The sequence below is a fragment of the Oryx dammah genome, unplaced genomic scaffold (assembly GCF_014754425.2).
Source record: "Oryx dammah isolate SB20612 unplaced genomic scaffold, SCBI_Odam_1.1 HiC_scaffold_15, whole genome shotgun sequence".
NCBI lineage: Eukaryota > Metazoa > Chordata > Mammalia > Artiodactyla > Bovidae > Oryx > Oryx dammah.
In genome coordinates, this window is record NW_024070199.1 from 8,430,773 (window position 1) to 8,456,060 (window position 25,288).

The following is a 25,288-nucleotide window of genomic DNA, read 5'->3' on the forward strand; positions in this document are numbered from 1 at the left end:
ATATGCAGATGACACCACCCTTATGGCAGAAAGTGAAGAGGAGCTAAAAAGCCTCTTGATGAAAGTGAAAGAGGAGAGTGAAAAAGTTGGCTTAAAGGTCAACATTCAGAAAATGAAGATCATGGCATCCGGTCCCATCACTTCATGGGAAATAGATGGGGAAACAGTGGAAACAGTGGCAGACTTTATTTTTTGAGACTCCAAAATCACTGCAGATGGTAACTGCAGCCATGAAATTAAAAGATGCTTACTCCTTGGAAGAAAAGTTATGACCAACCTAGACAGTATATTCAAAAGCAGAGACATTACTTTGCCGACTAAGGTCCGTCTAGTCAAGGCTATGGTTTTTCCAGTGGTCATGTATGGATGTGAGAGTTGGACTGTGAAGAAGGCTGAGTGCCAAAGAATTGATGCTTTTGAACTGTGGTGTTGGAGAAGACTCTTGAGAGTCCCTTGGACTGCAAGGAGATCCAACCAGTCCATTCTGAAGGAGATCAACCCTGGGATTTCTTTGGAAGGAATGATGCTGAAGCTGAAGCTCCAGTACTTTGGCCACCTCATGTGAAGAGCTGACTCATTGGAAAAGACTCTGATGCTGGGAGGGATTGAGGGCAGGAGGAGAAGGGGACGACAGAGGATGAGATGGCTGGATGGCATCACGGACTCGATGGACATGAGTCTGAGTGAACTCCGGGAGATGGTGATAGACAGGGAGGCCTTGCGTGCTGAGATTCATGGGGCCGCAAAGAGTCGGACACGACTGAGCAACTGAACTGAACTGACGAAGCACTATGAGAGGGAAGAATTCAATTAAAACTATGTTTATTAAACTGAAAATTATCTATTTACACTAGCAGACTGTTAAATCACCTCTGTTCAATCTAATCAGAAATGTTTAATGAAATAAAATAGAAATCATCAGAATCCATTGCAGATACGTAGGGTAAGTAGAGCCCTGTAAAACTTTTGTCTCATTACATGTATGCATAAGTTCTGTGTTTCAATATGAAGTGTATTTCTTTTACTGAATCTTACTCAAAACATTTTGAAAACTACTGGAGTGTTTTCTAACAGCCACTCCAATTTCATTGCACTATTTTTATGTAGGGTCAAAGAGGAAGGCAAAAATGGGCATAGTTCCCTAGAACTGACAGGGCATTTTCAAAAGCAAAGTCCTTCACTTTGCTCACTTTTGATAGTTTGAATTTGTAATAACATTGAAGGAAAGCTGTTTATAGAGTAAGAGTTCTTAACCTGTGGTCCAGGTGTTCTAAAGTGAAAGTGAAGTCGCTCAGTCGTGTCCGACTCTTTGCGACCCCATGGACTGTAGCCCACCAGGCTCCTCCGTCCATGGGATTCTCCAGGCAAGAGTACTGGCGTGGGTTGCCATTTCCTTCTCCAGGTGTTCTAGGATATGCCTAATCACATGCAACATGTTGTATATGAAGATGTACATATTTTTAGGAAAGAGTCCATATTTTTCACCAGATTCTCAAAAGATTCCCGACTGTCCAAAACATTAAAAACCACTGAAATTGGAACTCCTTTGATACATTAAGCTGGTCTGGCAGTACCATAGCTCCAGAAATGACAGAACTTGAAGACAGTAATTCAAATTGATTTAGAAAAGACATTCTCATGAGTCTGGCCTAATAGCAGGATTAAACTAAAACAATATTAGCAGTTAAGGTCAGTGAACAAGGTACCAAATTAGGAAAACTTGCTTCAAAAAAAAAAAAAAAAACCAAAAGACTGTGCCTTCTTTTTTTGTATGAAATCAGCTGTTTTAATTCAGGACTATAATAAAATTTGATTCTTAGAGACACAGATACAGAGAATGGACTTGTGGACACAGTAAGGGAAGGAGAAGGTAGGAAGAATTGAGAGAGTAATATTGAAATAGATAAACTACCATGTGTAAAACAGCTAGTGGGAAGCTGCTGTATGACAGCAGGGAGCCCAGCCAAGTGCTCTGTGATGACCTAGAGGGGTGACCTGGGGGAGGGAGGCCCGAGAAGGAGGGGATATAGTATACTTACAGCTGATTCATGTTGTTGTATGGCACAAACCAATACAACATTGTAAAGCAATTATTCTCCAAATAAACATTTTTTAAAGTTCATGAACATCAAAAAAATTTGATTCTTAAAATGACTGATTTTTTTTAATTAGCTTTTATAACCTAGCTCACAAAACCACTTCTCCATCTTAGTCTCAACAGACAGGAGCACAGGGCCTTGACATCTGTTGCCATGACTCCTTGTCAGTCTTTACCTAGCTATTTCCTATTTCTCCTTAAAAACTCAGCTCAGCCCTCATCCCTCTCAAAAGCTTTCCCTGTCAAGCTAACCTGACTCAAGGGCTCGACCTTGCTTTTCCAAAACAAGCACAGCACTATTAGGTATCTGCTTTGTTACAGGGAGATTTTCCAAGTCACATCTCTGCACTACACTGTGAGTGCTCCCAAGGCAGGCAAGCACTGAAGAGGTCTTAATCTCCAGGTCACCAGCTTGGTGCTTGACACAGACTGAGAGTCAGTACTGCTACTCAGGGTAACACATTATAAGTTCAGGGATTTCCCTGGTGGTCCAGTGGTTAAGACACACATTCCCAATGCAGGGGGTCCAGGTTCAGTCCCTGGTCAGGGAACTAGATCCCACGGTTCACAACTAGAAGATCCTGTATACTGCAACTAAGACCTGATGCAGTCAAAATAAATAAATACTTAAAAAAAATAAATTATAAGTTCAGTTCCTATAGTAAAAATATCTATGAATTTAAATCTTTTCACCCAAACGTATCAACATTGCCTAAAGTCTTTTTTTCTTTAACAAGGCAGTCTCTCTCTATATATATATATACTCATACAACACTATTATAGGAATTTATTATTTATTAGAGACAGAGAAGTACTCCAAGGGTGTGGCAAGGATGGGTTTTTCAAGCAAGTCAAGCAGTCCTGGGGACAGGCTATTGTTTCAAATATTGGGGATGATGGACCCCCATGGAGGGGTCTTCTGGGGAAATGGAAGGAAGAGGTTAATACCGGATGTGGGAAGGGAGAGCTTCAGACAGTTCCAGTCACCAGAGAGCATACTTGTTTCCATAGAAAAAGATAACATCAGCAACAAAATTTGCCCAATATCAATTTAAGTAAATACTTCCCCAATTATTCAAGGCTCAAAACGTTCCTATTTTGTATTTGGAATAGGGCAAACAATGTTCTAGATTGTTGTTTAGTCAGTTATGTCTGACTCTTTGTGACCCCATGGACTATATCTCGCCAGGCTCTTCTGTCCATGGGATTTCTCAGGCAAGAACACTGGAGTGGGTTGCCATTTCCTCCTCCAGGGGATCTTCCTGACCCAGGGATCAAACCCTTGTCTCCTGCGTTGGCAGGCGGATTCTTTACCACTGAGCCACCAGGGAAGCACAATGTTCTCAGTGTCTCCCCACATGTTTCTTTCTAAGAAAAATGTTGCAGGCAGAAAGCAGAGTGTCTAAGGGACTTTCTGCCTAGCTTTTACATATCAGAAATCCAGACATCACTCTGCTTTGTTAATTGTTTCACCTGAAGTGGTAGGACAGGGCAGGGAGAAGAAAGCCAAAGGGTAAAGATAAGTGAAAAAAGTTTTGGTTAAGAACACATAAACCATAGGAGGTGAAAGGGAGGTTCAAGAAGAAGGGGGACATACATATACCTATGGCTGATTCTTGTTGATATTTGGCAGAAACCAGCACAATATTGTAAAGCAATTACCCTTCAATTAAAAGCAAGCAAATTTTAATTTTTAAAAAAAGAAAATATTTTTTAAAAAGAGCACATATACTTTAACTGAATAGCAGTCCCTCAACACGAAGCTCTTCCTCACCCATAGCACGTACAGCTTAAGAATGGATGCCAGGTATACACGGAATCTAGAAACATGGTACTGATGAACCTATTGCAGGGCAGGAGTAGAGATGCAGATATAGAAAACAGATACAGGGAGGGTAAGAGAGGGTGGGATGAATTGAGAGAGTAGCATTGACAAATATATACTGCTATGTATAAAACAGACAGCTAGCGGGAACCTCTATAGCACAGGGAGCTCAGCTCGGGGCTCTGTGATTACCTAGAGGGGTGGGATGGGGCTGTGGGAGGGAGGGAGGCTCAGGGGGACATATACATACATATGTGTGTGTCTGAAAACACTTTGTGTTAGTAGAAACTAACACAATTGTAAAGCAATTATACTCCAATAAAAAAAGATTGGATGCAATGAGAGAAGAAAGTGGACCCTGGCAAGCCAGCCAGGCTTCCCTCACAGTATTCACTTATCCAAACAATAAACCTACAGTCAGTAGTGGTGCAAAAACGGGCAGAATGGTGGAATGGTTGGCCAGAAGCTCACCAAGGGAAAAATACCCCTGAGATCCCAACAAGTCCCAGGTGTGTCATCAACTAGAAAACCCCAGAAGCATTGTTATGACCCCCTGAGGCAAACAGCCTGACCTACCTTTGGGCGGTTCACATATTTCCAGCCGTGGGAAAATCTAGGGCTGGGGGAGGCTTGGTATGATTCAACATCACGAATTGTTCTGCACAGTCAAAACTCGTAGTATTTATTATGACACTCTTCATTATAGATGAAGAAAAATAAAGGTTCCTAAACAAAGTCACAGAGCGGGTGGCGGGTTAGGTCAGCAACCCCCTCTCAACCACAGTGAAGCAGGGTTCCACTTCCCAGTCCAGGCTCCTTGGTGGCCTAGGGAGGATTGGGAGGGAGACGGGCAGGAAGAAGCCGTCTATAGGAATCCGATCTACTCCAAAAAGCACCAGAATGGCACAGTATTTTTTTTTTTCCCCCTCTAAAGTAAAAACATGAAGTTTCACCATCACCCTTAAAAAAAAGACTACCCAGGAGACGCAGGCCCAGACTCTGGGTTTTATACGAACAGCCGGGAGCCATGCATGTACTTGTTGAGGGGCCACAGGTTGCTCTCGCCCCTGTTGGAGGTGCGCCTCTGGCACTGCTTGCAGCGTCGGTACTTCTCACATTGGTCCAGCAGGAAGAGCTTGTCGGAGGCCCTGCAGAGACGGAGGAAGAGCGGTAATCGCACCCCCTGAGTCCTTGCTGCACGCCTCACCTAGAAGCTGGAGCCAGGACGGCGTTCAGGAGCAGCGCTGGGGCCCTGCCTTCCAGGAGCTTCCGGTCCATCCATGATCCCCCACGCTGCCACCTGCTGGTCACCCCAGGAAGGCCATCTCCCGCGTCTCCTTCCGGGTCAATACAGGCTGAGTGGTACCTTCCTGTCTGACCCCAAGTCCTCTCCACTCAGCCAACCTAAACCCTCAGAGTACACAAGACCCGCCCAGAGTCACACAGTCAGTGCCAAAGGGAAAACTCCAGAGCTTTGGTGTTTGCTGCTTGGCCCTGTGTGGGGACTTCACCTGTCAGGCTTCCCAGGAGACACCTTTTGAGAGAAGATCAAGCCATTGAGCTGCTGGTTATCAGCAAACAGTGAAGACAGGGAAGACTAGATTTCAGTGAAAAGACCAGAGGGCCAGGAGCCTCTGGAGGGTGGAGGGCAGGAAAGGAAGTGGAGACAGAGAAAGAGGACAAAAGCAGTTGAAAGCAGAGATGAAGGGATGGCAGTGGCTGCTTTTCCACTTCAGCCATTTTCCTCCATGATGCAGGACAGTCTCCACGGTGTTCTCCCCTACCCTATCAAAATTCCTGTACAGGTGGGATTTTGTAAAAAAAAAAAAAAAAAAAAGCACATCAGTGATAATACTCAAAGGAAAAAAAGAAGGCCTTGTCAATGGGCAACCTGGCTTCCTTTGGGGATAGGAAGGAGTATCACAAGCTAACTGCATACAAAGTGAAAGTGAAAGTCGCTCAGTAGTGTCCAACTCTTTGCGACCCCATGGATTATACAGTCCATGGAATTCTCCAGGCCAGAATACTTCAGTAGGTAGCCGTTCCCTTCTCCAGTGTATCTTCCTGACCCAGGAATCGAACTGGGGTCTTTTGCATTGCAGGTGGATTTTTTTTTTACCAACTGAGCTATCAGGGAAGCCATCTGCATACACGTGAACCTTAATTTTGCTTTTACTTTGTTTTCTTTTTAACACCAACCAATTCCTCCTTCCTGTCTGCCAGCCACTTGAGTCCCTGCCCACAGCTTGGCCTACATCTTCTGGTGGGAGGTCCATTTTGCTGTGTCTGTGGAGCAGTCAGGCCATCCTGCCACTCAAGCATATGTTGTGTCGCTATCCTTTATCGCAACATTAGCCAAGCTTTCTTCCAAAATCCAACTAAAATCTCCCTGACACTAATCTTATTGCCTTCTACCTGCTTTTTCACAACATTAAGAAAATGGTTTAAAATATCCAACTTCCCTTTCTCTTCCTCTTCTCTAGGCCAAACAACCCCACTTCTTTGAAATCTGTTTTCCACATCATCCCTCATTCTTTCATTGGCACAAAATATGGGTTCTGCCCATTAGAAAGATAGGTGAGGAATGCCTTAAAATCTAAAAGGAAAAGGTTAGTTACAGATCAAGATCTACTGTAACAACTTTCTATGATAAAACTTTGTTGATAATTAGCAATTGAATGTTACTTTGGTATTTTCAGGTTTTTGTAATGTTTGATTGTATAGACTTTGTTTCTTCAATTTTTTAACATTCTATGAAATCATACCTTATATGTGTAAAGCATTTCAATTTTTAAAGTATAATGTTTTTCTATCTCTTTTTTTGATCCCCCAAATTCCTGTGTTAGCCAAGCCAGGCAAATGTTTAATTTCCCCACCATAGAAATAAAAAATGAGGCAAAAAGTATTAGCTGCCTCTCCAAAGTTAGTGTTAATTCTTAAAAACATCTAGATTCCCTGACTCTAGATTGTAAATAGATAGCAGGGGAGAGTGAGCAGGAATATAATACATTTCAGGAAGGTGTTCTTGGTTGGGCATCTCACTTTTCGTATTGCCAGTCTTATCCACAGCCCCTTGACTCTGTTCTTATGAGACCATTCCATAAGCCTAACATGCGTTCAGGCAGAAACACTCTATTCCTATTTCCAGCTAATTATTTCCAAAGAGAATTTCCACCCTCCTCCCCTCTCCCCAGGCCTCCCAAACCTCCACAAAAAGAAAACAAACCTATTACACAGAGGCAAAGGTCAGCACAGAGGTGACCGTCCCAGGTCACAGCAGTATTTCCCACTGAACCCAGAATTCTTTCCTCCTCACTAAGCTCTCTAGGCAGTCAACGCTAATAAACTGAAGTTGACACTTAAAACCTATCTGTCATCCCAGGATTAGCAGGAACTAAACAAGATGCAGAGGGGATTTGCTTTGCAAATAAAACTTCAGGTGCAATCAGGTATTACCGCTCAAAATCCTTCTCCTCCAAGTCTCGATGCTTCTTCATGACAGCACTCCTTTCCCAATCATCCTGTAAGCTTTGGTTGATTCTGTTCACTCGCTCAAGCTCAGCATTTCTGTCTGCCAAGTGCCTAGAGAGAACAGAACAGTCTGATTCCATTTGTAATACTGGGAAAGGCACCAGCTTTAGGAGCCCCATTCCTTTTATTCTAAGTTAAACAAAAAACTTCCTGGTTTTGTTCCCCACCCTTTGAAACAGACTAAGAGACATGAACACTGTAAAAACATGGTGAAACTCCTGCAAATAATTTATGGACCTAAGGCTTTTCATCATCAATCTGGGTTTAAAGGTAGTATTAAAACCTCCTTGCAATTAAATTCAGGTTTAAAAGCCATCTATTTCCTTTGAGGCTAATTTAGCTGATCTGAAGATTCATCTCACATGGTTTCCCGTACTTTGTTTCTTTCCTTTTAGTCCAGACTCTCACCTATCAGTATCCGGCCCACCAGCTCTTCCAGGAGTTTTACAAGACAATGTAGACAGGCATATAAATGAATGGTTAGAATGGGAGGGGGAAGCAAATGACTAGGCAAAAGAAAGTGAATGGAGAATGTATCCAACATTGTGAAGAAGGTTGAAAAAAAAAGTTTGGTGAGGGTCACGTCATCAAAGAAATGACTGCAGTATAATATCTCCCTTCAAGTAGAGTGGTCCAGCATTCCCAATGTTGTTTCTACCTCTGATCTCCAAACACATACTCACGGCTGTTGTGAATCACCCTAAACTGGCCTCAATATAAATGTGTCTCTTTCCTGCCAAGCTAAAACTCTTACAGTGAGTTCTCATTAAATTCTGGAAGGGACTTCATTGAATGTGACCCTTGATTTACCCTGCTGCTCTGAAGACTCTTGTGTTACAGGTACCAACTGCCACTAGGTGTCAGGACCCACCAATAAAAACCTGTCACATGCTTTGTGCTGGTTCACTTATTCTCAAATAGCACAGCCACATTATCCTCTAACAAGCGTTGATTCAATAGATATTGTGTGGTCATTATGGAGATTAAGTAGGATAATGTACAGAAAGTGCCAATTCCTATCACACAATGGGAGTTCAGGGACTGAATGGTACCTATTATACACATTTTTCATAACCTTTTTTATCTTTTCGGTTTTTTAAATTATAGTAAAAAAACCCACATAAAATTGACTTTCTTAACCATTTCTAAACATACAGATATATGGTGTTAAGTATGTTCCCACTGTCGTGCAATCAGTGGGAATATATCTAACACATATAAAATACCTTTTTTCACCTTGCAAAATTGAAATTCTAAACCCATTAAACAACTCTCTACTTTTCCCTCCCCTAACCTCTGTCAACTACCCTTCTACTTTGTTTCCATGAATTAGACTACTCTAATTACTACTCTAATTATCTCATGTAAATGAAGTCATACAATGTCTTTTTGTGTGTGGCTGGTTTATTTCACTTAACATAATGTCCTCAAGGTTCATCCACATTGTTGCATGTGTCAGAACTTTCTTTTTAAGGCTGCATAATATTCCATGTATGTGTATACCACACTTTACTTATCCATTCATCTGTGATTGGATATTTGAGTTGCTATTTCTTGGCTATCATAAATAATGCTGCTATGAACATAAGTGTGCAAATATCCCTGAAAGAGTATGCTTTCAATTATTTTGGTTATGTACACAGAAATGGAATTATGGAATCATACAGTTCCAGAAAAACATCTATCTATTTCTGCTTTAATGACTATGTCAAAGCCTTTGACTGTGTGGATCACAATAAACGGTGGAAAATTCTGAAAGAAATGGGAATACCAGACCACCTGACCTGCCTCTTGAGAAATCTGTATGCAGGTCAAGAGGCAACAGTTAGAACCATACGTGGGACAACAAATTGGTTCCAAATAGGAAAAGGAGTACGTCAAGGCTATATATTGTCACCCTGCTTATTTAACTTATATGCAGAGTACATCATGAGAAATGCTGGGCTGGAAGAAGCACAAGCTGGAATCAAGATTGCCAGGAGAAATATCAATAACCTCAGATATGCAGATGACACCACCCTTATGGCAGAAAGTGAAGAGGAACTAAAGAGCCTCTTGATGGAAGTGAAAGAGGAGAATGAAAAAGTTGGCCTAAAGCTCAACATTCAGAAAACGAAGATCATGGCATCTGGTCCCATCACTTCATGGGAAATAGATGGGGAAACAGTGAAAACAGTGTCAGACTTTATTTTGGGGGGCTCCAAAATCACTGCAGATGGTGACTGCAGCCATGAAATTAAAAGACGCTTACTCCTTGGAAGAAAAGTTATGGCCAACCTAGATAGTATATTCAAAAGCAGAGACATTACTTTGCTGACTAAGGTCCGTCTAGTCAAGGCTATGGTTTTTCCTGTGGTCATGTATGGATGTGAGAGTTAGACTGTGAAGAAAGCTAAGCCGAAGAGTTGATGCTTTTGAACTGTGGTGTTGGAGAAGACTCTTGAGAGTCCCTTGGACTGCAAGAAGATCCAACCAGTCCATTCTAAAGAAGATCAGCCCTGGGATTTCTTTGGAAGGACTGATGCTAAAGCTGAAACTCCAGTACTTTGGCTACCTCATGCGAAGAGTTGACTTATTGGAAAAGACTCTGATGCTGGGAGGGATTGGGGGCAGGACGAGAAGGGGACGACAGAGGATGAGATTGCTGGATGGCATCACCGACTCAATGGACGTGAGTTTGAGTGAACTCCAGGAGTAGGTGATGGACAGGGAGGCCTGGCGTGCTGTGATTCATGGGGTCACAAAGAGTCAGACATGACTGAGTGACTGAACTGAACTGAACTGAACTGAGAAAGGATCTGAGTTTCATATCTTCGTGTCCACTTGAGCAGGACAACACATTTTTGACTCACATATGGACAATGCTGGGGTGGACAACTCTTTTCAGACATTGTCCTGTACAGGGAAAGAAAACTATGGAAAGTTAACTTGAGGGAGAAGTAGGATCAAGAAAGTTTGCTTGAGACTTTGTTGTTATTGTTTAGTCTCTAAGTCGTGCCTGATTCTTTGCGACTCCATGGGATTATAGCCCGCCAAGCTTCTCTGTCCAAGGGATTTCCCAGGCAAAAATACTGGAGTGGGTAGCCCGTTGCCTTCTCCAGGGGATCTTTCTGACCCAGGGATCGAACCTATCTCCTGCATTGGCAAGTGGATTCCGTACCACTGAGCCGCCTGGGAAACCTCAACCAAGTAATACATAGTTCCAAAGGGATATCCTTCTTAACCCAACCTGCAGAACCTAGATGTCACCTGTGAACTTAGTGGCCCAATGGAATCACCAGAAAGCTTTTAAAACTGTGAAATGCTAAGTACTTCAATTTTTTAAAAAAATGGAGATTAAAGAGTATTTTTAAAACTCTACAGTAAGAAAGCAAACAACACAAAATAGTAAATATGGCAAATAAATAATGTGATAAGAATGGGTATGAGACTCAAACAGAAACTTTTCCAAACTTATGCTTATCAAAAGGGAAAGGGAGTGGGGGAGGGATAAATTAGGAGTTTGGGATTAACAGATACAAACTACTATATATAAAATAGAAAAGCAGTAAGAGAACTATAGTCAGCATCTTATAACAAACCATAATGGAAAAGAGTATGAAATAAGAATCTAGATAATACGTTTGGAATTCACTATTGGTTATCTTACGTCATTATATAATATGTATGCTTATAGAAACATGTATACATAATATTCCTTTTAAATGGGTCTGTTATTAATTTCAAAGCTTTTGTCCATAGGTTGAGTTGTAGGGACGAAACAAGATAAAGCATATAATAAGTATAGAACAATTATTTTGCACATGGTAACTCTTCAGTGTGTTCACTGTTATGATTGCTTCTCTGGAGGGCAGAGAGGAGGAGGAGGAAAGAGCCAGGGATCTCACTCTTTGTGTGTCCTCTGAAGCATCAGCAAATCCCGCTTTTGATCCACCAGCTGGTGCAGGATGGCTCTCCTCTTGTTGTTAGCAGCGGCCTCCATCTGATGCTTCATGTAATTCTGGTCTCTCTTTCGCTTTTCCACCATCATCTCACTCTCATTCTTACCAAAGATGGGCTTAGAAGAGTCTGGCTCAAACACGGGCAGCTGAGGGCATCTGTTCTTTATCTGAGGCAGAGACACACAGAATGCAGATTATAGTTATACCAGGGACTAGACGTCAGGCACAAGGCCGTGGCATAGCAAAAACCAGCACCTAGGCGGGAGGAACAAGGACCTCAAAAAACACCAAATGGATAACACAGAAGGGCCTTCATAACATTACAGGATTCACACATATTTTTAGAATGCTATTGAAACGCCTTTTTAGGGGAGGGTGGGGATTCCAGCTTTTCTATTTTTTTTTTCCCTAAACAAAGTAGGAAAAATAATAAAGGAATAAAACTGCAAAAGTAGTTATTTGGTAGAACACACACACAAAAAATCTGGATAGGAGGAGAAGCTTATTTACAACAAGGAAACACATGTAAATTACAGTAGTTTGCAGTGTATATGGGAAACATTAAAAAAGTTAAACGTGCTACATGGTCATCACTGTCTACAGCAATAAAGGAGAGAGAACACTTATTTGGGGACAGATATACCCACAAGGTCCAGGTTTTACAGCATCAGTGCAATCTATATTACAGCTAGTTAATCAGTTTAAGAATTGTTCCCAAATATGTCACGTCTCCAGCCCTTGGCAGTTCATTCCTACAGATTTCAACGACTCCATCCGTGGGGACCAAAAGCAGCCAGAAACACCACACAGTTTTTAAGTAATAATTGTCCCCTTACCTGGGCATCCAGAGCTCTCTTGTAACACTGTGTTTCTTCCATCTTATCTTTTATATATTTGGCTCTTTGCGCAGCAAGTCTGGCAGTTACAAATAAGAAAAGGTGAGGGCACAGTTTCTTACAGAATCTTTTGTAACACAGATTAACATCAACAACATGTGTTTACTAAATATTAATAGGAATAAGAACCTGGTAAACAAAAAGTATATTTTTTCCTTCCAGGAACTTTTACTTTAAGAAAGAAAAGAGAAATCCAAATCCATAGGCTAGTAGACAAGGACAGCTGATGCTGTTGCTAAGTTACTTCAGTTGTGTCCAACTTTTTGTGACCCCATGGATTGTAGCCCACCAGGCTCCTCTGTCCATGGGATTCTCCAGGCAAGAACACTGGAGTGAGTTGCCATTTCCTCCTCCAGGGGATCTTTCCGACCCAGGGATCAAACCCAGGTCTCCTGCATTGCAGGCGGATTCCCTATCTCTAAGCCACTGGGAAAGCCCTCAGACAGGACAGACAGGTACAGAATAAGCAACTGACCAACCATATTTTCCAAATTCACTGCCAATAAGTCAGGCACCCCTTCTCCCCCCATGCTTAAAAAAATATAGATAGAAAAGCAGAAAATGTCTATAACACAATAAAATGATTCATCACAAGATTCCTTTATAAGAATGATCTTCCTATTGTAACACGCATCTGTTTTATGCCACCTCCACATGATCTGTAAAGTGAATATAACAGAACATATGCATTTTATAGAAAACAGCTTTTTGGCCACAGAATCTAGCTGCTTATTTATTTTGGAAGTCTCTCTCTCTCACCCCAGCAGCTTCCTTAATTTCTCTCCAGTAGCAGAAGTGTATTCCCTCTAGCATGTTTGAACTCTGTGGCCCTGGCCCTAACCTAGGTCTCTGATAGCCCATGCAGGACAAATCAGATTCTTTCCTAAAAATTTGGAATTGAGATTGAAATTCATCCAAGTGTCAGCTGGAATACAGACAATGTTAACTAAGGAGCTGTGGATATTAGCAGATGGAAAGCATTTTACAAGGATTTTAGACCCTGGTTTCAGCCCTCCTGGGTCTCCCATACATTTCTGCCCTTGGGTTCCATGGGACCCCCCTTCTTAGTTATAATAAAACTCAGCTTTGCCTTGAGATCATCTGGGAATAACAGAATGAAGCCTGCTCAAGACAAGTCCTTTCCGCCATCTACAAGGATTAGTGACCACAAAACAGTTCAAAATGGGAACTTCCCTGGTGGTCTAGTGGTTAAGAACCTGCCTTCCAATGCAGGGGATGCAGGTTGGATCCCTGGTCAGGGAACTAAGATCCCAAATGCCACGGGGCAGCTAAGGCTGCAGCCCTAGAGCCTGCACGCCACAGCTAGAGAGAAATCCACAAACCACAACGAAGACCCGATGCAGCCAAATTAATAAAGTTTTTAAATAATAATATCTTGCTTAAAAATACAAAATGATACTCTGTAATCAAAATGATTATAAGCAGCCATTGTTACTATGATGATAGTTATAATAATGCTGGCTTTTTCTCATTTCTAATGAAGTGTTATGCTCTGGTACCGGCTGCTAGCTGGGTTAATGTGCACAGCTGTACTAACGGGACTACCAGCGATGATTCAATCCTACAGGGGAAGAAGTGTCCCATGAACATTCTAAACCCGTCTTTTCGGAGACTCACTCCTCTGTGAGCTGTACTTGTTCCAGGCGGTCCATCAGCTCTCTGTTTTGCCTTTGCTTTATGTCCTTTTCCCGTCTGTGATCCATTTGTCTCAGGAGACTTTGGGAATACTCCTCTTGCTTAAAAGCATTAATCTCAGGACTGAGTGGCCGTTTATCAAACAGGAAGGATTTCTAGAATGAAAGAGAAGCAACTCATTTATTCTAGAATCATAAAAGGCATCAAAGAAAGTGAAAGTGAAGCCACATGGACTGTAGCTTACCCGGCTCCTCCGTCTATGGGAATTTGCAGGCAAGAGTACTGGAGTGGGCTGCCATTTCCTTCTCCAAAAAGCATCAAAGAACAAAGGTAATCATTCAGAAAATGTCAACCAGAAAACAATGTTATCATATTTGCCCAGTCTTCAACATGGCAAATAGCTAGTGACCCACAGATTAATACGAGCACACTTAAGGATGAATCTGAACAGTACTGACCACAGCCCCATAACTGACAGGGAGATGAAAAAGGACTTCAAGGAATAGGTCCTACACTAGTCCTTGCACATTCGTACTGAAAGAAGAAGGTACTGAGTGAGTGCAGAAGCATCAGCAGGAATGCAAGGGGGTGGAAGAAGGAGAATATAGCACCTACTTGGGCCTGGCCGCTCCCAACACTGGGAACCCAGCCGTGACCAAGAACAGAGGCCAACAGAGAGCCTCCCTCTCACTGATCCCATATGCTGGTGCCAGAGACAGCCAGTCACAAGCAACAATGCACAGGCAATTTAAGAAATTAATGTGTGCTATGAGAGCTTCCTCGTGGCTCAATGGAAAAGAATCCACCTGCCAATGGGTAAGACGCGGGTTCCATCCCTGGGTCAGGAAGATTCCCCTGGAGAAGGAAATGGCATTCCACTCCAGTATTCTTGCCTGGGGAATCCCATGGACAGAGGAGCCTGGTGGGCTTACAGTCCTTGGGGTTGTACAAGAGTTGGACATGAACAGCAACAAGGTGCTATGAGGTCTTCTTTATCGTAGCAAGTAACCGGATGGGAATGGGGTTAATTGGTTATTAGGGAAGGCTTTTATTAAGGTGGTGACTGGATCACCTCCACTGCAAATATCAGGGGTCAGCAAGTGCAAAGACACTAGATGAAAACAAGCAGAAAGAAGGTCTATGTGGCTGAGGCATAGTGAGCAGGGGGAAAACACAGCAGGTGGGCTCAAAGAGAGAGGTAGGCCAAACCAGGGGGATGTGAGAGGTCAAGGTCAGGTGTTTAGACTTATTTTAATTCAATGGAAGGCCATTAGAGGCTCTATATGGAGAATGATCTGTTCTGGTGAACAGTTTTAAAAGATCACTTTGGCTTCTATGTGGAGACTAGATTGTAGGAAGGCAGGCAGTGAGCCTAACTAGGAAAGCATCACAAAAGCTGGACCTTCTAGAAATGCAGCTTGGGCTAGGGTCGGGTACCAATGAAGGTGAAGAGATGCTGGATACATTTTGGAGGTGAAGGCAAGTGGGCTTGAAGATGGCTGGATGAGGGGGGACGGAGGAGAAGGGATCTGGGATCACTTTAGGTAAGGGTTCGTGCAACTGTCTGGCTGGTGATGCCACTTGCTAAAGTGGGAAGGTGGGAGAAGAACAGGTTGAGAAGGGGCATCGAAACTTCTGTTTTGATCTTTTTCACTTCAAGCATCTACAGTTATAACAAATAGGAGATTCAAATTGGGCAGTGATAAACATATAATCTGAACCTTAAATCTACCTAAGAGGAGAAAGAGATCGGGCCTACAGCTCAAAAGCATGGTGCTCTCTCTTCCTCACTCCCCGCTGCCCCTGACCAGAAGGTTTTGCCTCCACTCACTTCTTGACCTAACTCCTGTATGCCAGGAAGTCTTCCCAGATCTCTGGTCTGGGTTAAGTGACTCCCCTCTCTGCCCTGTTCAAAGATTTATCATAGCATTTAGTTTATCACACTCTTGTCTCTTTAAATGTTTCCCCCGTTATCCTGAAATGTCTTTAGAGAGCGACTTTGTCTTATTCTTCATCTTTGTATTCTTAGCTACTAGTACAGTGGCCAGCACAAGATAATTCAATGAAATGTCTGATGTTAAATAAAGAAAATCTATTGTATTAGGTGTACATCCAGAGTGTCACATTACCTAGACAGTGAGGTAAAAAGAAGCAAGAACAAGCAGAAATAAAGGTAGGCACATCATTATCGAAAACAATTAATGGCAAGGCAGGTGGCTCACCTCCATCTGAAGCTGGACTTCTCAAACTTATTGCTTAGTCTTTCAGTCATGTCCAACTCTTTTGGGAACCCATGGACTGTAGCCCATCAGGCTCCTCTGTCCATAGGATTCTCCAAGCAAGAATACTAGAGTGGGTTGCCATGCCCTCCTCCAGGGGATCTTCCAAACCCACAGACTGAACCTGCATCTCTTACACTGGCAGGCCGATTCTTTAACACTGAGCCACCTGGGAAGCCCCTCTCAAACTTAAGGAAGCTACAAATCACCTAAATATCTTATTTAAACATAGATTCTCATTCTGTGAGGTGTGAGGTGGCACCCTAGATTCTGTATTTCCAGCAAGTTCCCAGGAGATATTTGCTCTCTATTTAGATCATCTAATCCTGGGGGCAGGAATTTAATACACTGTTCTCCTAACCCCACCTCTCCCAGGTCCCACCTGAGAATTGCCATCCTTGACAAGCACTATAGTGACCAACAACAGGAACTGTATTGTGAACGTGAACATGCGGAGGCAGACAGTGGACCGCTCCTGCCTTAGAAGGAGACTTCAACCTCGCACACACAGCCTTACCACTTTTTAAAAATGGCACAACATGCAATATGAGTAGACCCAAATGCTCACAACTAGGGCAGGTATCAGCAACAGAAATTTTGAAAACATTCTTACATAAAATTCAGGTTTCTCATTCTTGTGGATTCTTATAGCTTCAGCAACTCCAAGATTATAGGCGGCATTCTTTTGATTCTGTTCTCTACTAGCCAGACTTCTCATCTTTGAAAAAAAAATCATTACATGTTGAAATAGAGTCTTTAAAAATTTAATTCTACTACATTAAAATAACCCACCTAAGGTAGAAACCTGCCTTTGGGAGGTAATGGTACTTTCTGATGTGTTTATATATATATTTTTTAAAGTGGGCTTTTGTTTCCCATTCTTGGACTCTAGGCACCACTTCTACAGGGATCATAAGAAGGAAGGAAGATTTCAGGAATGGTTCCCTATGATATCACAAGAAGGCAGTAGAGCCAGTTATTGAAAAGTTCAGAAATCAGGATAGAGCAAAGGTGAAGATGCCATTCCATCTTTACTCAAGATAGGCCATGAATCTGAAGGAAAAAGACTTGCCTGGGGTTATATTTTATGATAAATCAAAAATAAAGCCATATACACCCAGGAATTCCACCTTTAAAACTCAGTCCTTGGGGAGGGGAAAAAAATCAGTAGCACATGCAAACACCAACTACATGGATATTCATCCCCGGGCTGTTTATTGTTAGTGAAAACTTGGACATAACCTAAGTTCCAATTCAGCAGCAGGTAAATGATTAAATACACTGCCATCAAGCTACACGCTGGAGCTTTTTAAATGGCGTTTGATAATTATATTCTCCTGAGTCAGCCACGACTGAGCGACTTCACTTTGACTTTTCACTTTCATGCATTGGAGGAGGAAATGGCAACCCACTCCAGTGTTCTTGCCTGGAGAATCCCAGGGATGGGGGAGCCTGGTGGGCTGCCGTCTATGGGGTCGCACAGGGTCAGACACGACTGAAGCGACTTAGCAGCAGCAGCAGCCCATGTTAAACACTCCTTAACCGAGGTGCGGAAGTACCTGCTCTTTGAAGATAGTCTCTTGGTCTTTCAACATGAGATACTCCTGGATGAGCCGCTCATCTTCCATCTCTCTCCTCCTCCTCTCCTCGGTGTAGTACAGTGGGGAATTTCGCTGTGCTCGTTGCAAGCATATGTAACACATTTCCTATAACATCGAGTTTTAGGGAAACTGATTTTTACCTTTTACTTTTTTTGCTCTGCAGTTCCTTCCCAAGCTCTCCAAAGGCTAGGGGTGTCGAGAAGTAGACTTCATAAAAGGATGTATTCCTGACATTATCCAAATGGGATTTCTCAGAGAGGGCCCCGCAAATATTCCAGAGGATTTATTCAACTCTTACTTGAACAGATGTGTTTAAAGCAACCGAACATTAGAGATTTCCCAGACCTATTTCTGTTAGCTAGTAGATTTTGACTAGTAGATAGATTTATCACAGTCCCATTATAGGTCCTGTGTACTTGAACCATACCCGTGTATTAAAGAAAGAGCAATTCCTCGAATTCTCTTTGAGAAGCAGAAGTCAGAAGGAGAGTCTGTCTGGGCTCTGTTTCTTTGAAGACACTGTACCTGTCCTGCCCTATGATGGTCCTTGCAGGAAGTGCCTGGAGAAATTTTAGGCTTCATTGCATGATCATTTTTCAGTCCACCTGGAAATGATACACTATAAAAACAATGCAACATTAATTAATATTAATGTAGCTTGACAGCAATTATAATCAATGATGAATGATAATTTTAGAAACAAGTATAAATATAAGAGGGCTTCCGAGGTGGCACGAGTAGTAAAGAACTGGCCTACCAATACAGGAGACATGAAAGATGCAGCTTCAATCCCTGGGATGGGAAGATCCCCTGGAGGAGGCCATGGCAACCCACTCCAGTGACCCTGCCTGGAGAATCCCATGGACAGAGGAGCCTGGTGGTCTGCAGTCCATAGGGTTGCAAAGAGTCAGACGTGACTGAAGTGACTAAGCATGCATGCACACATAAATATAAGAAAGTAAAAAAATCTCAGCAGTTTTCTTTACAGTATCTACATGTATACAGATTAAAAACCTAACCTTTATATCAGATAAATTCGGGTTCAAAACCCGGCTTTCTTTATCAGAAGTTGACTGGCATTAGACAAACTGGATAATTGTACAAAGTCTCAGTTACCAACTCAGTGAAATTGGGATAAAACTTACTCATTCTACAAAAATTTATTGAGTGTTTACTAAGTGTACGCTCTCAGCATGGGAGAGGCAGTGAAGAACGAAACACACATACAAAAAAAGCTCCATCCTCATGGAATTAACATGCTGATGGGAGTAGACAGTCAATAAACAAGATGAATGAATTATATAGTCTGTTCGATGGTGATAAATACCATGCAGTGCTGGAGGAATGGAGTATTAAACCATGAATACAATGGCCAGGGAAGTTCTCACCAGAAAGGTGACATTTGAGCAACCTGAAGGCAGTAAAAGAATAATAATAATCAGATATCTGATGGAAAAGAATCTAGTAGAGCAAATGAGTGCTAAGGACTTGAAGTGGGAGCATGTCTGTGTTCAGTGTGGCTGGAGGAAGTAAGAGAGAGATCAGAGATCAGGCAAGATATTGAAGGCCATGGTAATGACTTTAGCTTTCACCCTGGGTGAGAATGGGAGCCACTGAAGAATGAAGAGGGAGCCGCTGAGAATGCAGCCATTGAATGGGAGCCATATCCAGTGTTAGCAAAGCTACAGAGAACACAGCAGTTCTTCATATTTCTGGGAAGATAATTTTTAGTATTATCTACTTGAGGGTAACTGGTGCATGCATGCTAAGTCACTTTAGTTGTGTCCGACTCTTTGCGGCCCCATGAACTGTACTCCACCAGGCTCCTCTGTCCATGGGATTCTCCAGGCAAGAATACTGGAGCAAGTTGCCATGCCCTCCTCCAGACGATCTTCCCGACACAGGGATCAAACCCACATCTCTTACGTCTTCTGCTTTGGCTGGTGGGTCCTTTAAAACTAGCACCACTTTGGAAGCCCTGAAGATGATTGGTAATGCATATCGAAAACATGAAAAATAGACTCATCACTTTTCTCTGAAATTTCACTTTAAAGCTTCTTTCCTATAGAATATGCAGGTGTGTGCAAAGAATTATGTGATTATATTTGTTTCAACATTTATAAAAAACTAAAAATCATCTATGTATACAGGAGATTTGTTAAACAAAAGGTTTAATAAATGAGATGAGCAATCATTTGTTCATGTTTTAGAATATTTAAAGCCATAGGGTAGAGAAGTTTTTACCACTTAAATTGTTAAGTATAGCAAAGGTTCATATGATATAATCTCAGTTTTCTTTAAAATGTATGTACATGTTTCAAGTATAAATATATGCCCATGTTATAATATATATGCATTGAAACGAAGGATATACACCCATAACATTACAGAAAACTTCTTCTGTTTGGTGGGGTTATGGGTGATTGTTTTTGTATCTCTTGCTTTTCTCATTTCTTCTAAAATTTCTTTGACAAATGCATATTACTTTAGTAATTAGCACACACAACAAAAACAAACAAACAAGAAAAAAACATTGGTTGTTTGGTCAACTTCTATAGGAAAACTTTACTAGGAATCACTAATAATTAGTAATTAGAATCCCAAAGGAAATCAACCCTGAATATTCATTGGAAGGACTGATGCTGAAGCTGAAGCTCCAACAGTTTGGCCATCTGATGCGAAGAATTGACTCATTAGAAAAGACCCTGATGCTGGGGAAAATTGAAGGCAGGAGAAGAAGGGAACGATAGAGGATGAGATGGTTGGATGGCATCACTGACTCAACAGACATGAGTTTCAGCAAGCTCTGGGAGTTGGTGAAGGACAGGGAAGCCTGGTGTGCTGCAGCCCATGGGGTTGCAAAGAGTCACACAAACTTAGTGACTAAACAACAACAAAGCCATGTTTGGCAAAAATGCTTTCCAATTTGATCTAAACATGAACCTGTGTCATATCATAATATCACACACAGAAAACAAGAGCGGTTTTCCCGAATTCATGAGGGAAGTTAGATGTTTTCTCCTCTGTGCTGTTTTGTTTCCACCTCCGTGGTAGCATTTATCCTACTGAATCATAATTTATTACTCTGGTTTTCCCACAGGTTGTGAGTGCTGGTCATCATTACCACCTTCATCACCTGGCATGCAGGTGTATTTTAGATGCCAGAATGTAGCATCAGGAATAGTGGATGAAGGAATGAATGAAAAAAATGAATGCTTATTTAAAATTCCCTACACCAAGAAAGGGCATGAAAATATATTTAGTAAAATGCAACAGAAAAAAATACCCAGCGCATTACCTTTCAAGGTTCATATTCTTCCCACCACTCCCATTCTGCTCCAGTTTATTTGGCAAACTGACATTTGTCCCTTTGGCAGGAGAGACAGCTGGTCTATCTTGAGCTGTCTTGGGTGATAAAATCTCTGTAGAATGAATGAAAGTGAGTTTCCTTTCAACTCTCAATCAGTGGTTTGTATGTAACACCGATTTTAAAAACTCATAATTTTACTTGGGAAAATTTTCACATAAAATGCACTTTCTTATTTTAAATCATGGCAACCCACTCCAGTGTTCTTGCCTGGAGAACCCCAGGGATGGGGGAGCCTGGTGGGCTGCCATCTATGGGGTCGCACAGAGTCGGACACGACTGAAGCGACTTAGCAGCAGCAGCAGCCCTTGCCCTAGTGTGGTTAAAATATCTATTTTGCTGTTTACTTATTACATGTAAAGGCTCTGGCTGGGCACTTTAAAAAATACAAGAGGCAAGTCTCTGCCCCTGAAGACTTTTCAATAAATATAGCTGGAGAGGAAAATTAAGATACAAACAGAAAACATGAGAGCTCTCATTTGTGGAGGTCTTTCCACCTGCCAAAAATACTAAGGGTTTTATACACATTATATAAGTAGCAAGTCAGGACAAGGATGCAGAATATCTGAATCTCAGATAAACAGTGCCATCTTTAACAGTCTGACAGAGGAGATGAAGGGAGCCAGTTCAGAATCCATTGATGAGAGAAGTTTCCATGGAGGAAGTGAGATGTGAAAGGGCTACTAAGAGAAATAGAGACACAGATATAGAGAAGAAACATACAGACACCAAGGGGGAAAAGGTGAGGGGTGGAAGGAACCGGAAGACTGGGGTTGACATATCCCAATACTACTACACTATGGTACTATACTATGTACTCCAGTACTACTGATCAGTTTCAGTTTCAGTTCAGTCGCTCAGTCGTGTCCAACTATTTGCGACCCCATGAATCACAACACGCCAGGCCTCCCTGTCCATCACCCACTCCTGGAGTTCACTCAGACTCACGTCCATCGAGTCCGTGATGCCATCCAGCCTTCTCATCCTCGGTCGTCCCCTTCTTCTCCTGCCTCCAATCCCTCCCAGCATCAGAGTCTTTTCCAGTGAGTCAACTCTTCACATGAGGTGGCCAAAGTACTGGAGCTTCAGCTTCAGCACCATTCCTTCCAAAGAAATCCCAGGGTTGATCTCCTTTAGAATGGACTGGTTGGATCTCCTTGCAGTCCAAGGGACTCTCAAGAGTCTTCTCTAGCACCACAGTTCAAAAGCATCAATTCTTTGGCGCTCAGCCTTCTTCACAGTCCAACTCTCACATCCATACATGACCACTGGAAAAACCATAGCCTTGACTAGACGGACATTTGTTGGCAAAGTAATGTCTCTGCTTTTGAATATACTATCTAGGTTGGTCATAACTTTTCTTCCAAGGAGTAAGCATCTTTTAATTTCATGGCTGAAGTCACCATCTGCAGTGATTTTGGAGCCCCCCAAAATAAAGTCTGACACGGTTTCCACTGTTTCCCCATCTATTTCCCATGAAGTGATGGGACCAGATGCCATGATCTTCATTTTCTGAATGTTGAGCTTTAAGCCAACTTTTTCACTCTCCTCTTTCACTTTCATCAAGAGGCTTTTTAGCTCCTCTTCACTTTCTGCCATAAGGGTGGTGTCATCTGCATATCTGAGGTTATTAATATTTCTCCCAGCAATCTTGATTCCAGCTTGTGCTTCTTGCAGCCCAGCGTTTCTCATGATGTACTCTGCATAGAAGTTAAATAAGCAGGATAACAATATACAGCCTTGACGTACTCCTTTTCCTATTTGGAACCGGTCTGTTGTTCCATGTCCAGTTCTAACTGTTGCTTCCTGACCTGCATACAGATTTCTCAAGAGGCAGGTCAGGTGGTCTGGTATTCCCATCTCTTTCAGAATTTTCCACAGTTTATTGTGATCCACACAGTCAGAGGCTTTGGCATAGTCAATAAAGCAGAAATAGATGTTTTTCTGGAACTCTCTTGCTTTTTCCATGATCCAGCAGTACTACTGATGCCAAGTATAAAATAGATAATGAATGAGGACACACTGAATAGAGAGGGAGCTCTACTTAATGCAATCACTGCGGTGGCCTGAATGGGAAAGAAGTCCAAGCAAGAGGGGATATATGTACAGATACAGCTCAGTCACTATGCTCTTGAGTAGAAACTAACACAACACTGTAAGGCAACTGTACTCCAATGAAAATTAATTTAAAAAGAAAAAAAAAAAGGCTGATAAGAGGAGAGTAGGATTGGGATAGACTGTAAGAAAAGGAAGGGAATTCCAGGCAGGAGAAGAGTGAACAAAAGCTTGAAGTCAAGGAAGAGCAAGGCATGTTAGGAGAATATGAATAGACAACTTAAACTCTAGAAACAGTCCATAGGAAACTGACAAGTGAAGCTAAAGAATGAAAGCGTCTATCAGGCTAAAAGCTGATGTGCAATCCTATAGGCCACACATCACAAAACCAACATTCACAAGCCAACATTTACCCATTGATAAATGTTTTGTTTGGCCTAGTTAGCTTTTTTTTTTTCTTTTTTGAATGTCAATACAGTAGGGAACACTGGACTCAGTGGGAGAAGGCGAGGGTGGGATGATTTGAGAGAATAGCATTGAAACATATACCTTACCACATGTAAAAGAGATGACCAGTGCAAGTTCGATACATGAAGCAGGGCACCCAAAACTGGTGTTCTGTGACAACCCAGAGGGGTGGGGTGGGGAGGGAGGTGGCAGGAGGGTTCAGGATGGGAGGAGACACATGTATACCTACGACCGATTCATGCTGATGTATGGCAAAACCATCACAATATTGTAAAATAATTATCCTCCAATTAAAATATATTAAATTAAAACAATTAATAGATTTCACAAGTCAGGATCTGTGCTTCTCTTGAAAAATTAGACAATTTGCTACCACTTGGCTTACATTTGCACTTATCTCACACACTAGTAAAGTAATGCTCAAAATTCTCCAAGCCAGGCTTCAGCAATACATGAACCATGAACTTCCAGATGTCCAAGCTGGTTTTAGAAAAGGCAGAGGAACCAGAGATCAAATTGCCAACAGCTGCTGAACCATCGAAAAAGCAAGAGATTTCCAGAAAAACATCTATTTCTGCTTTATTGACTATGCCAAAGCCTTTGACTATATGGATCACAATAAACTGTGGAAAATTCTGAAAGAGATGGGAATACCAGACCACCTGACCTGCCTCTTGAGAAACCTATATGCAGGTCAGGAAGCAACAGTTTAGAATTGGACATGGAACAACAGGCTGGTTCCAAATAGGAAAAGGAGTACGTCAAGGCTGTATATTGTCACCCTGCTTATTTAACTTCTATGCAGAGTACATCATAAGAAATGCTGGGCTGGAAGAAACACAAGCTGGAATCAAGATTGACGGGAGAAATATCAATAACCTCAGATATGCAGATGACACCACCGTTATGGCAGAAAGTGAAGAGGAGCTAAAAAGCCTCTTGATGAAAGTGAAAGAGGAGAGTGAAAAAGTTGGCTTAAAGCTCAACATTCAGAAAATGAAGATCATGGCATCCAGTCCCATCACTTCATGGGAAATAGAGGAAACAGTGGAAACAGTGTCAGCCTTTATTTTTTGGGGCTCCAAAATCACTGCAGATGGCGATTGCAGCCATGAAATTAAAAGACACTTACTCCTTAGAAGGAAAGTTATGACTAACCTAGATGGCATATTAAAAAGCAGAGACGTTACTTTGCCGACAAAGGTCCGTCTAGTCAAGGCTATGGTTTTTCCAGTGGTCATGTATGGATGTGAGAGTTGGACTGTGAAGAAAGCTGAACACTGAAGAATTGATGCTTTTGAACTGTGGTGCTAGAGAAGACTCTTGAGAGGCCCTTGGACTGCAAGGAGGTCCAACCAATCCATTCTAAAGGAGATCAGTCCTGGGTGTTCTTTGGAAGGAATGGTGCTGAAGCTGAAACTCCAGTACTTTGGCTACCTCATGCAAAGAGTTGACTCATTGGAAAAGACTCTGATGCTGGGAGGGGTTGGGGGCAGGACGAGAAGGGGACGACAGAAGATGAGATGGCTGGATGGCATTACCGACTCAATGCACATGAGTTTGAGTGAACT

General features: G+C 42.1%; 1 protein-coding gene across 3 annotated transcripts in view; it reads right to left on the minus strand.

Annotated features, from left to right (window-relative positions):
* Nucleotides 1-4,595: 4,595 nt before the first annotated feature.
* CCDC81 (coiled-coil domain containing 81) overlaps nt 4,596-25,288 on the minus strand; it is a 39,550-nt gene continuing 18,857 nt past the window's right edge. For all 3 annotated transcript variants that reach the window (XM_040255507.1, XM_040255509.1, XM_040255508.1), the window contains 9 exons: nt 21,126-21,249; nt 18,353-18,446; nt 17,786-17,932; nt 16,840-16,944; nt 13,930-14,102; nt 12,232-12,310; nt 11,342-11,562; nt 7,380-7,505; nt 4,596-5,071 (listed from right to left, as the gene is read on the minus strand). In XM_040255507.1, coding sequence (XP_040111441.1) covers nt 4,930-5,071; nt 7,380-7,505; nt 11,342-11,562; nt 12,232-12,310; nt 13,930-14,102; nt 16,840-16,944; nt 17,786-17,932; nt 18,353-18,446; nt 21,126-21,249 — 1,211 coding nt within the window. In that variant the 3' untranslated portion in view covers nt 4,596-4,929. The remainder of the gene's footprint in view (nt 5,072-7,379; nt 7,506-11,341; nt 11,563-12,231; nt 12,311-13,929; nt 14,103-16,839; nt 16,945-17,785; nt 17,933-18,352; nt 18,447-21,125; nt 21,250-25,288) is intronic.